At 39.0% G+C, this 14,320-nt stretch overlaps 1 protein-coding gene across 3 annotated transcripts in view; it reads right to left on the bottom strand.

Moving 5' to 3' along the window:
• The window catches only part of rnf19a (ring finger protein 19A, RBR E3 ubiquitin protein ligase), a 73,833-nt gene that overhangs the window by 34,653 nt on the left and 24,860 nt on the right, over window positions 1-14,320 (bottom strand). For all 3 annotated transcript variants that reach the window (XM_059971741.1, XM_059971751.1, XM_059971732.1), the window contains exon 2: window positions 1,193-1,938. In XM_059971741.1, coding sequence (XP_059827724.1) covers window positions 1,193-1,779 — 587 coding nt within the window. In that variant the 5' untranslated portion in view covers window positions 1,780-1,938. The remainder of the gene's footprint in view (window positions 1-1,192; window positions 1,939-14,320) is intronic.

Genomic DNA, 14,320 nt, shown 5'->3' on the forward strand with positions numbered 1-14,320 from the left:
GTGCTGCATCGGGAAGCTGCGCTGCTGGAGGTTCATGGCAGGAAGAGTTTTTCTTCCTTCTATCATCTGCGTGAGATGATGGGCTGTAGGGACTTTGAGACTCTCTTTTAAACCGTGCCATGGACTGCTCTTTATCAGATTACGGTATTGCTTTGCACTGTTGAAACTATGTGTTATAATTACGTGGTCTTTTGTCAGTTACTCTTTTATCAATTATGGTATTGTCTGCACTGTTGAAACTATATGTAACTATGTGGTTTTGTGTAGGTCTTGTAGCTTTAGTTTTGGCTGATGGGTTTGTAGTTCCTTTCCGGGGAACATGCTAAGACGGTAGCGCGATATTAATACGCAGCAGCCTCTCCAGACTCTGGATTGGGGATTACCAATCGTAATGTGGTTTTTCTTGTGTGGTCTGTTTTGTGCTTTTTCGTGATATCATTCCAGAGAACGTTGTCTCATTTTTAACTGCATTGTATTTGTGGTTATAAATAACAATAAACTGAATCTGAATATATCTTCAGTAGCCACTTTATTAGGTACACCTGTACTCTTGCTCGTTAATGCAAATATCTAATCGGCCAATCACATGGCAGGAATCCAATATACAAAAGCAGGCTGACATAGTCAAAGGGTTCAGTTGTTGTTCAGACTAAACATCAGAATGGGGTAGAAATGTGACTGAAGTCACTATAAACATGAAAATGATTGTTAGTGCCAGACCAGATGGTCTGAGTTTCTCAGAAACTGCTAATACCCTGGTATTTTCATGCACGCAGTCTCTCAAGTTGGCGCAAAAAAAAACGATCCAGTTATCGGCAGTTCTGTGGGTGAAAATACCTTGTGAGAGAGGTTAGAGGAGAATGGTTATACTGGTTCAAGCTCACAGTAACTCAAATAACAGTGCTGTGCAGCACAGTATCTCTGAATGTGGAACATATCAAACCTTGAAATGGATGGGCTACAGTAGCAGAAGGCGAAACCAGGTTCCATTCCTGCATCTAATTAAATGGGTACTCAGTGTACTTCACTTAATTTCCCCGTAAAGGTTTGATAACATACTCAGAAATTTGACAAGAATATTTGGAAACACATGAAAATGAAAGTTCATATAAATCAATAATCGCCCCTCCCTTCTCCCCCTCACCTAGCTCCCACCTCTCAGATGAGCTTAAAATTACATGTTTTTCCTTACCCACAATCAGGAGCAGGACACCATCTGCAGTCTGGATCTGCCACCAACCAACGGCGTAGCATAAACTCCTCATATTTTTCCATCAGCAAATCATCGTTTAAAATCAACTGTATATCATGGGGATTGAATTTCTCAGTACACTCTGGGCAGCTGATATTAACCCTACTTTCCGAGATCTCAATTCGCAAGTACTGCCGCAAGCAATCTCCACATGACCTGTGGTGGCATGTCATAATGTCCGGGAATTTATCCTTAGGTTGACGCAAAAGGCACAGAGGGCATTCAAGAAAGTCTCCACTTTGTTTGTCAGTGGACATAGTCCCACTTTCAGACAAGCCACTGGTTGACAATATTGAGTTCTTGTCATGACAGATTTCGGAATGAAAACTTTCAATACTTGCAATTCCATCAACTCCCCCATTTAAGTCCCTGGACTTTTGCTTCGACTCTCTTTTTCTTCGAAATAGAGATCCAAGTGACAGGCGACGTTTCTTTGGTGCCTTTTTAACTGAGGGTAAACTGACTGAGGATGCAGAGGACTGCAAGTCACGGTCCGAGTCTACTTGCTGATTGCGATGCAAGCTCATTTTTCCTCCACACCTCTATCAGAGGGTCCAGTCTTGGAAACCTGCTGCAAACTAGTTTTCTTCCAAGCTCCAATCTTTTATAATTTTCTCATTCTTCAAACATAGCCACCCCTCGGGAGAATAGAAGGTAGTTTTCTAGAAAAATTGTTCCAAGAATTTCTGTGAAGGAGAAGAACAGGAAATATAATATCTTTCATATTCTGGCTTCAAATGGTATTACTCATTCTCCGCTCTGTTTATCATTGCTATCACATAACCTTTTGTTTTTAAAAAGAATTTCTGTTAAAGTGGTGCATCTTCAACACCGTTACAAGCTAATACACACCAGTTTAAAACTGACAAATATGGTAGGGGAAGTAGACAGAATCAATGTTTTAATAACGGCAAGTAGTTTTCTGTTCAGAATGGCTTTTATTTAATTCATAGAATCATAAAACTGTTCTGACAGAGGCAGCAATTATCCTAGTCTATCAATTCTATATCAGCTCCTAAAAGCAATGAATTTGAAATCATATAATCTGCTTAAAGAAGCTTTGCCTAGTAGGGTGAAATGGTAGCGTAATGCTATTACTACACCAGTGGTAAGATTATGGTTCAATTGCCGCCACTGTCCATAAGCAGTTTGTAAGTTCTCTCGTGACCACTTGGATTTCCTCTGGGTGCTCCGGTTTCCTCCAACATTCCAAAAAGACATACAGTTAGAGTTAGTAAGTTGTGGGAATGTTACATTGGTGACACCAACACAATCCTTGCTGATTTGACACAAATAATGCATTTCATTGTATGTTTCCATGGACTTATGACAAATAAAGCTAATCTAATCTTTGTACATTTTTCCCTAACAGGTAGATAAGTGGCAGCTGAAACTTTGTTCAGAAAAGTCTGACGTGAAATGCACTGGCATTAAAGCTGTGAGGACAGTGTAATGAAGTAGCACATAGAGGGAACTGGGTAGCGGAACCTGGTTCATACATGCTCAGCCTCATTTTCCTTCTTTACCTTCCATGACTCCCTTGATTAAACAGGCTTCCCTAACCATGCCCATCTACTTTCAAAGACAGGGCTCCTACATGCACTTTAGGAGCACTGGGACTGGACAGCTTTAAAATAATCCTGGGAACAAAAGGGTTAACATAGGTGGAACGTTTGATGGCTCTGGGCCCATACTTGCTGAAGTTTAGAAGAATAAGGGAGGGATCTCATTGAAACCTACGGAATATTGAAAGGTCTAGATGTGGATGCAGAGAGGATGTTTCCTATAGGAGGGAAGTCTCAGACCAGAAGGACATCCACTTAGAACGGAGAGGAGGTGGAACTTCTATAGCCAGAGGGTGCCGAATCAGTGAAATTCAATGCTGCAGATGACTGTGGAGGCCAAGGTATTGGGCATATTTAAAGTGGAGGGTGATAGGTTATTGATTAGTAAGAGTGTCAATGATTACGGTGTGAAGGCAGGAGAATGGAGTTGAAAGTGATAATAAACCGGACATGATGGAATGGCAAAGCAGACTCAGTAGGTCAAACGTCCTAATTTTGCTCCTTGTTCTATGGTCTTATACCATGACAACGTGCATCAGATGTGGATACAAAGTGGATCAGCTGTCCCAGTATGAAATTTCGCCATTCTCACGTTAATTTCCTCCTGTACTCTACTTCAACTCCCTCCCCACACTCCTCACTGCTTACCATACTTGTAGGTTTTGCTGCAGCTGGAAATATTACTCTGTTAGTGGACAGCCAGAGACTTTCCCTTGGGGCAGAAATGGCCAATAGCAGGAGACATAATTTTAAAGTGATTAGAGGAAAGTATAGGAGAGATGTCAGAGGAACACTTTTTTTTAAAGAAAGCACTGAGTGGTGAGTACATGGAATGCACTGCTGTGGATGGTGGTAGAGGCAAACACTCTACAAACATTTAAGAAACTCTTAGATAGGCACATGGATGATCAAAACAGAGGCAATGTCGAAAGGAAGGGATAGAATGATTGAGTAGGTTAAAGGGTTAGCAAAACATTGGGGGCCAAAGCTGTGCTGTAATGTTCTCTGCATCCATGTCTATGTACTTACATGCCTCAAAAGAGTGGCGCAGCAATTAAATCAGAGGGAAAAAAATTCTAGCAACCTTCCCCTTACTAAACAAGTTTGTCCCCAACCTCTGCTTTTGCCTTTAAGTCAAATAGTTTCCAGAGCTGCTACTGACCACTAAAACCAGCAGCAAATGCTATTAATGCTGACAGTCTAAAATTGAATACTTGGAAACTTCCAGGCACAAATTCACAGCCCATCTTCCTTCAGGGAAATGAGTGCAGGTCATTGAACCTCAGAGGCAATATCATCGCTTTATTCAGGAAGAAATATAATTCTAGTAATCAGGAGTTATACTTCTGTTCTAGGGACAGTTATAAAGAAACACTACTATTCTGTCTAGTGGCAGGAAAGTTCCTCCAACTTGGTGTAGATTCTGTCCATCAAGAGATACCATTGACTTGTATATCAATGACTTCATGAGAAAGGTAGGAAGCAGCATCATGATTTTACACAACATCTGTTTACTGAGAGGTAGAGCTCCAATCTTCCTCACCTCCAACAAGCTCCACTAAGGAGTGGAGCCATCCTAGGGGACCAATGGAAAACTATGCAACCTTCTTTATTATCAGTCTACAGTATGCAGTTAACACCTGCTTTTATACAGACTCAAGAATCCAAAATATTAAATGATCTATTCAATCAAGTGTACAAGAAAATAGGTCTTATGCTAAATTACAACCCTACCTCCAGAAAACATCAGGGAAATAGTACAGTCAGCTCTCCTTATCCGTGAATTCCGAAAGCACAAATTCAACCAACCATGAATCGTGAAAACACAGAAGCGCTCTTCCAGCACTTGTTGTTTGAGCATGTACAGACATTTTTTTATTGTCATTATTTCCTAAACAATGCAGTATAACAACTATTTTACATAGCATCTACATTGTATTAGGTATTATAATTAATCTAGAGATTAGTTAAAGTATATGGGAGGATGAACGTGGGTTATCGTGTTTCGGGATTGAAAAAAATCGGAAGTTCTCTTACTAAGTAAGTCAGAACAGGTACATCCGGTATTATTTAGCGTCAGTTAGTCAAACATTTGTCTTAGTATATAGTATATATTTTACCTTTCTATGCATATAAAACACTTAAAAATGTATGTTTCAGTGCCGGGCTCGGGAACGGATTTTCCCGAGTTCAATCTAGTGACAGATTGCTTCCAAGTGCGCTCTCCACCATGCCGGGTTGATGTGGAGGATCAAAACCCCAAAACCCAATAATTAAACCACTGCATTGCTTAGTAATAATTGTAGCTTTCATCGGGGCAGAGCCTTTCTCACTTTATCCTTTAAAATTGTTCTGATTGTTGACCAACATAGCTTAATGTTTTTCCTATGATCAATGGCGTTTCACCTTTTTCCAATCGCTTTATTATTTCCACTTTATTTTCAATCGTGATCATGATTATTTTTGTGAACAGAAACACTGCGGATTCAGAGTTCTGCCACCGAGTCCTAATCTCCACAGTGCTGAGACAGGTTAAACAAGGTTTGGGGTTCCGCTGGGTCCTAAGATCCACCGCATTGAGCCAGGTTGAATAAGGGACTTGAGCATCCACGAATTTTGGTATCCTCGAGGGTTCCCGGAACCAATCCCTCACAGATAAGGAGGGCTGACTGTATTCCAAGAATACCCTTTACCAAGTTCCCAACAAACCAGCCATCAGCACTTCTATCTTCCTCCTTCCACAGACAATAGATTATAGCAGGCATTTCAAAGCACTGAACCACCAGTGACACTTCCACAAAACCCTCCAAGTACACTACCAGGTAAAATAGACCAACATTAATGCCTCCTCCCGGTCTAAACATGGCTTTAATTATACTCAGCCTGATTCCAAGAATAAGCTACAATCCCAGTGTACAAAAGGTTCTGCAGGCTCCCCAAGTTCTGCAAGGCAAGAGATCTTCAAAAGAACTGAAGACATTATAAAAATGCTCGCAAAGCCTCCTCTGTAAAGTAAACAAGTCCTCACCAACCACAGTGCTCAGCCAGCTAATCCTAATTTCCTAAATTCAACTGTATCCCTCAACCCATGAAAATACTTGGCTCGTGAAAAGTTATCGAAGCACACCTCTAAGTGTTTAGAAGCCAAGAAAAAAAAATGAGTGCAGAATTTCCTAAACGAACCACCGAGCTTTCTCTAGTGAAGTTAAAGTTTTAGTGAACAAGTGGTTAAACAAATTGTTTATTCCTCTCCATAGATGCTGCCTGACCTGCTGAGTTTTCTCCAGTATCCATTAACAAAATATCAGTTTGCTGCAATTTTTACTCATTACTTCACTTATTCCCAGTAAGCATAGCAAATCACATGTAAAAAAGTGGTTAGAATATCTGCAAAACACCTTATGTGAATTTGAAACTAGAGTCATTAATTGGACCTAAAATATATAAACCGGTAAAATCCATGGAAATGAAAATAATTGTCAACTAAAGTGCTCCTTTCACTAATCGGGACTGACCCCTCCTCACCTCGAAGTGTTTCGTGATACTACAAGTGATTATGATTTGAATCTTACCCATCTGTCAATATTAGTCAGTATTATACTTCTTTCATCTTTTCAACAACAGTTATTCACAACCAATTTCTTGTTTTCATCAATGTTCAAAGACAGGCAAACAAAAACTGTTCTTAATACCATGTAACAGCTCATAGTTAAATAATTATTGGATCATTTGTATTTTATTTTGCTCTTTGAAAACAGATGCATGTTAGCGCATTCAAATTAACCACAAAACACAAATTCCATGACTAAAGAGGTTTATGCAATTGCTGTTAAGCTACGTAGAGAAAATTAAATCCTGAAAACTTAAACCTAAAACTCAAGTATGGAGTCAGAGAGCAATATAAGACAGATGCAGGCCTTCAGCCCAATGAGGCTTTGCCAACCACAGTGCTCACCCAACTCATCATAATTTCCTGCTTTTAATTTATGTCCCCCTAAACCCTGACCCTCCCCCCCATCCAACAGTTTCTTAAATGTGTTTGCCATAACCACTTCTGGCATCTCATTCTACATACTCACCAGCCTCTGTGTGAAACTTGTCCCTCAAGTCGCTTTTAAATCTTTCCCTACACACCCTAATCTACGTCCCCTAGACTTGGACTCCCCTACCCTGGGGAAAAGGCTTACCATTAACCATAGTGATGCCTCTCAATTTTAAACCTGTATCTAAGATCACCCTACATTCCAACAAATGAAGACCGGGTCTGGTCAACCTCTTTCTATAACTCAGGCCCTTTAGTCCTGGTAACATCTTTTCTGCACATCATGATCAAAATTCAAGGATTGAAACCCACTGGCCATTTCATTCAGCTAATATCACACCAGTTGTCCAATACGAATCCCAATAAATGAGTATTTCATCGCCAATAACAAAATAAAATGACTATAATAACTGTGCCCAGAACACACGCACTCCTACGTTTCAAACATATATTTTACTTGTGCACAAAGAACAGAATGACCCATGCCACCCATGTTGTTCCGAAGTCAGGACAGAAAACTGCTATTTTTATACAGTATTGGCTCATCAGTTATGGATATTGACCATTTGGTAAACTGTATGTTTGAATTCCTTACTTGTAAAATCAATCACCATTCACAATTGAGGTGCTAACACTCAATCAAAACTTCAAGCGGACGGTGTTGTGATGGAAAATAACTGGTTCTTTGAGTCTCAACAGTAGAGACCTGGACACACACTGTATTAATAATAAGAAATTTATTTACAAGGGGAAGTCAGGTCAACACAAGCAACTACAATACACAGGAAGCGCTGTGGGGACAGGTTACGGTTACACAAACAAAGAACAAGGGAAAAGCACTACAACAGCTATCCCTCTTGACCTTGGATAGCTGTGGCTCCCTTACCAGGGCAAACGATAGACCTTCACAAACATAAATCAATGTGCTGGTCTGTAAGAGAGGGCTAGCCAAGGGCAAGTCTCACCTTTTAAAGCATGGGGCTGGGTGAGATAATCCAATTAAGGTGACCAATAATTTAGGTGTGCATTGATTAGTTGGGAGGGACCAAATGTTGATTGGCATGTGGTGTGTCCTCCGACCAGCCAAGTGGCAGTGCATCTGTCACGTGGCCAGTATCGCTGGATACAGACGGCCGGTGATATTTTGAAGTTTTTAAAGCAATTGTTGGGTGTATTTCACATTCTTCCATTATTCCTACCCCGTCTGATTCTGACACCCTTATTGTGTAAAGGGACGCTACGTTTTAGGAAGACCTTTCTCGGAAAGTCTCACTACAGGGGTATCACTTATCTGGCCTGAGTACACTGCCACAGTCACCCGCCACATATCTCGTCTGCTGTAAGCAGAGGCGTCTCCGGTGGTCTCACTTGATAACAAATGCCCCAAGCTACCCTTGCCTGAACGTTGACTTTAACTCTTGCCTTACCACAACTTCCACAAGCCCATCATTGAGATAAATTAATCATTAAGTTTTTTAAAAATAGTGGCTAGTAAATTTTATTCAGAATAAAACAAAAGATGTTCAGAATAATAAAAATATTTACAGTACTACATGACAGTGGGAAAAAGGAACAGAATCTTAAAACCTCATTTCAAAATTTGGCCTTGCACTTTTACCTTTATTTGCAAAACCATAAATCTGCATTAAATTCAACCTTCTTCCTGCTAGTCAGGTAATCCAAAATGCTTCTCATCATGGATCATGTGGTGGAATGATTAGAGTTTACAAGAACCAGAAGTACCTAATTTGCATAGTATAATTTATCCAGAGTTAGGTTGTGCTTAATGACAGCTCTATGAGCAAACTGAAAAGCGTTAGAATCATCTGTGTGTGTTTTCACTCTCAAGAGCCAGTTGATATACATTCAGCTTCATATTGCATCCAGCTGAGTCAAAATGAACTCAACAAACACATGAAATTTGTTCTATGATTCATCTAAATCAGGGGTCCCCAATCATTTTTATGTCATGAAGCCTTACTATTAACCGAGGGGTTGGGCACCACTGATTCAAGTCCTAACCCAGCACTCATTTGTTTGCTGAGTCCACAGCTACCAGGTAAGGTGACTTTTTAAATCACAAACCAAAGTTCACTATTTTACCCCAAGTGTTCAAAATACCAACATTCACACAAAGATTTTAAAATTATTTACAAAGCAGGAGTTAGAGGAGGAGGAACAGGTTTCCTCCAGCATTTAATTAGATAATGTGCACCTCTCATCTATTTACCACCTTTGTACATAGCCCAAAATACACAAGGCTATCATCTAGACATTGAACTCTCAATGGGTTCTGATCTATGTTCTGTCTACCTCATTTATCTCTATCTTGAGGAAACATAATCAAAAGAGTGAGGACAAGTCCAACAGTCCAATCAGTCCTTTCAATCATGTATTCAATAACTCATGTATTCAAACCACAACACCATAAACATTTGTGTAATTTGCAAACTTACTAACCTACCTTTTCAGTTCCTTATCCATGTCATAAAAACATCAAAGAGCAGGGGTCTCCAAACAGATCCGTGTGAAACACCACTGGTCACCAACCTCCAGGCAGAAAACACTCCATCTATTGTCATGTTCTTTATGTGGGCAAGCCAATTCTGAATCTGCAGTTAGGTCTGCCTGAATCCCATGCCTCCTGACTTAATGAATGAGCCTTCCATGGGGATCATTGTCAAATGCCTTATTAAATCCATATATACTACATTCACTGCTCTACCTTCAGTTTATTTTGTCACTTCCTCAAAGAATTAAATGAGGCATGACCCTGCCCTTTACAAAGCAATGATGACCATCTCTAAATAGAATATGCTTCCCTATATGTTCAAAAAGACTATCTCCAACAATCCTCTCAAATAGTTTGCCTACCACTGAAATAACACTCAAGTTTAAATCCCAGGAATTTCCCCATTACCATTCATGATCAAAGGAATAATATTTGCCACCCTCCTATCTTCTGGTATTACTCGTGGCCAGGGAGGATACAAAGATCATAGTATTAGAATCACAGTATTAGATTTAATCTATACGTACCACTAAAGAAAATGTTCACGCCCACAAAGACTTCTCAAAACATCACTTAGAAGATACTGCAAAGATGCAGAAGATGATCTTGTGGTCAAATGAGACTAACGTAGAACCTTTTGGCATTAACACTAGTGGTAATGTGATGTAAATGTAATATTGCCCATCAGCAAGATAACACCATCCCTACTGTAAAGTAGGGTGGAGGTAGTATCATGTTATGGCAATGCTTTTCAGCAGCAGGGGCATCACATTTCTAAACCCTTAAGATCAAGTGTAACAACAACAGATGATTCAATACAACTCCAATAGTTACAATGATGTCAATATTGTGAGTCTGACTATTTGAGATACATATCCACAATGAGACGCATCTCTGAATGTTCAAACACCTTTGCTGGGACAAAGTCCTGTAATTTATACAGATCTAATAGTTAATGGGGATAGAGAGCTCAAGACACCCCAAATTAACACCAGCTTCCTTGAACTCTTGTTACAATGGTGCAAATAACTTAGACAACAGCTGCCTGGTTTGATACAGACTAATTAATATAACCCCATCCATTATCTTATGTTTGGCTGATGCATACCAGAAAGCAGCCTCATGGTCATTTCACTTTTCAAAACATCTCTAAGCAGCCAGCTCCCTGCAGTGGGCCACCAGCTTGTGCTCTATTTGCAAAGCTGTCCTTTTAACTTCAAACTCGTCACTGCCTATAACTACATTAAGAACTGATGTGTGGGTCTTAAATGAATTAATCTGCTGTATTCATACAATTCCATAACTCCTGAATCTCTAACACCAGAATACTGTCATTTTTTCTTTTCAGAAAAAGCTATTTTCTGTTTCCATTGTGCAGTCAATATTCAATTCCTGCTGAAATTGTCTCCTTTAGAGTACCATCTTTTACTTCTAGCTAGGTTTCTAATGGCTACTACATGATAATTTGTGCTTTATTTCTTGTTATAACATGCATTTAGGTGGCTAGTCTTGGCCTGCATTGCAATTCTCCTTTTTCTTATGGATTTTAAAAGATTGAAAACTGACAGCTATTCTTCTGCAATGGATGTCAACAAGGAAAGTATGATCTTGTATTTCTATGCTGTTTTTCATGTGCTCTCAAAGTCTGGGCTACCAATTTAAATTTGCCTTGCACATAGAAAAATTACTTAAAATACTCCACCATATTCATACAAAAATGGATAGCAAGTTAAAATAAAGGCATTGGTGTGCTGTAGCACACAGTGCAGTTAACTTTACTGCAAAGAATGATCAATTAATTTGTTTGGTGGGATTGATGCAAATAAAAGAACTATATGCTCTTCTAAACATGAAAGTGCCACCTGCAAAAAACAGTTCATCAGTTTAATACCCCGTCCACCCCCAACAAGACTGCATAAAAGTGCCTTGCAAAACGAAATTGAATCTCAGAGTGACACCACTGAGCCAAGCAGTCACTTCTATCAGGAAAGAGAACCCTGGGAAAAAGTATTGCCAGAACTTAATGGAAAATAAAGTTTATCCTGTGAAATAATATTTGTTTCAAAATACAAAAGAATGCCTCAAACTGATAAAACTCTATTGTAATTATACTTAACAGCATTCTGATCCCTTGAGGTCAGAGAACATTAAATTACATTAAAATTACAGCTACCAGCTAGCCCTGATTAGATTACAACCTTGTAAATCAATTAAAGGAAAATTAATCATTGCCTTTATAAACAGGTAGGTGTGTGTGGTGTACAGAAATAATTTTTTTTTAAATTACAGGCTATTTCATGAAATTAGTGGAAAGTAAAGTTCTTGCATTTGTTAAAATCTTAAAACTAAAGACCTAAATCACTTAAAATATAAGTACCCTCAGTTATTTCCAATTTTTGTTATCTTTATAAATAAAATTAGTTAGCATATTTACCTTAATAGAAGATAAAGTAGTACAATCAAATTTGAAAATAAACACATAAAGAATGGCATTTAAACAATGTGCAAAAGGAATTGTGCAAATAAATATTTTTTTTAAATTAAAATATGAGCTGTAAAGTTTCCTTCAAAGTGAATCTGTAGGTTGTAGAATCAGTTCAGAGTTGTGGTGAGTGAAGTTATCTACACTGGTTCAGGAACCTGATCATTGTAGGGTAACAACTGTTCTTGAACCTGGTGGTATGGGACCCAAGGCTCCAGTGCCTCATGCTTGAAGGTAATAGGGAGAGGACAGCATGACCTGGATGGTAGGGGTCCTTGACAGTCCATAAGCAGTTGATCTTCCAACTCAACACAACATTCCTGAACCAAAGCCATACCTCCGATTCCATTTACATCTACCTAATGTACCAACATCTACCTGGAACGTATTCAGTGAATAAGCAGTCACCGAGGAAAGACAATTCCAAACGTTCATCAGCCTGTCCTGAATACCTAACTCCTTACAATGAAATTTAGAGCCTTAGTTTGAGACATGACATCAGATGAGATCAACCCTACATTTGTCAGATCCTGAGAGAATATTGTATTAATCAATGAGATCACCTCACTGTTTTTCTTATAACTTGACAATAGAGACCAGCCTGCATAATTGCTCCAGTCCTGGAACCAACGAGCTGACCCAGTGATAGAGGAAGTGCAGCATTCTTAGGGTGGAGGACTGGATCCATGCAGTTTTGAGATATGAATGCACCAGAGCAATACACAGCTTGAACATCTCTACTTTTGTTCTCAATTCCTTTTGCAATAAGGGACAACAAACTCACACATCAACTTCTCGTGATTTATAAAACACCACCCAGGTTTATTGAAACACCTTTCCAACTCCCCCCCTTTAGACAACAAAGACCAGACAGCACTAAAAAAAAGCCTATAAAGCCCAGGTACAAAATACAAATTCTTTCTTCTCTCAAGTAACAATCAAGCACATGCCACAATTCAAGTGCAAGTTTAAATGTCATCCAGCCCTACACATGAATACAGCTAAATGAAACAACGTTCCTCTGAGGCCAAGGTGCAAAACACAGTTACGATAGCAGAAAACACATGCAATGGAAAAAATATAGCCCTAGCCCCAAGTGTCATGGCCTGTAGATTGGTGGTGTATATAGGCTGTTGCCCTGGAGCTGTGTTTCTGCAAGAACAAGCCTGCAGCAGTTCTTCATCATGCAAGAGTGCAGCCACAGATGAACGTAATCCAGGTTGTCTTCCACCGAGCAAACACTGGAAGGCAGCACTGACAGGAGGGAGCCAGCACCCAACCCAGTGCGGAATCCAGCTCTCCCCCATATCACCTCCATTAAAAGTTTACAGTTAAAAGTGAACTTTGGAATAATACTCAAATTAGTTTATCATCCAAGTTTAGAACATTGTTAAACAAAAAGGAATTCAATCTTCAGCACACCAAGAACTAAATCATAAAAGTGTTGTAATGTCTTGTCTGTTTCTTTCACTTCTTTGCAGAACTCCTGTGCAATTGAAAACTGAAACTTAGCTCATTTTGTTTACGTAATGCAGTTTCACAATGCACAGAGTCCGGGCCAAAGAAGCAGGCAGGAAAAATCATAGCAGATACTATCTACCTAGCAAACTGTCTTTTCCAAAGCTCCTCTGGAAAGCGCAAAAGGGTTATTAAAACAAAAACTTCATGCCATTTTAAGTTTGTTCTCTCCAGCAGTTAATTTGATCAACCATTCTAGTTAGCCAACCCCACCCTCTATTACCTCAGTCACTGCACTGTACTGAAAATATTTTAACCACTTTTTTTTAATAATGTTGTTTACATTGTAAATACATGATGTTTATTAACATTGATACATAAATACATTGTATTCATTAACATTTTATTCCTAATCTGTACTTTAACTAACTTTACTTGTAAGTATTATTTTACTCTTTATAATAGTTGAAAATAGTTTTTCATTGCATGTCATGTCAACATACTACAACAAATTGCTAATACATGTTGACTACCCGCATCCAGAACTCCAAAATCTTGGAAGTTTGTGACTCGAGGTCAGAAATGGAAAATTCTACATGGCACTGGGAAGGTTCCCAGGCATTGCACGGGTCTCTGTGCATCACAGGCAGTCTTGATAAGTGACCTCACTTATGCAATGAACAGAAATTAATATAAAATAGAAAAACTTTGCTAAAAGAAATCAATCAAGATCTCAAACATGTACTGAAAGAGTGAATTCATCAGTGGAGTGAAATGTATGCCGCTTAACTGTATGCTAATGAAGCAAGCAAAGATCTATCATGACAAGCTGAAAATTGAAGGTAACTGAATATTCAGCAGGCTGGTTGCAGAAATTTAAGAAATGACAAACAGAATTAAATTTTTAAAAATTTTAAAGATAAAACATCTTCTGATCATGAAGCAGCAGAGAAATTTATTGATGAGTTTGTGAAGATCACTGATGAAAATTTAACACCAGAACAATTCT

The sequence above is a fragment of the Hypanus sabinus genome, chromosome 1 (assembly GCF_030144855.1).
Source record: "Hypanus sabinus isolate sHypSab1 chromosome 1, sHypSab1.hap1, whole genome shotgun sequence".
Classification (NCBI taxonomy): domain Eukaryota; kingdom Metazoa; phylum Chordata; class Chondrichthyes; order Myliobatiformes; family Dasyatidae; genus Hypanus; species Hypanus sabinus.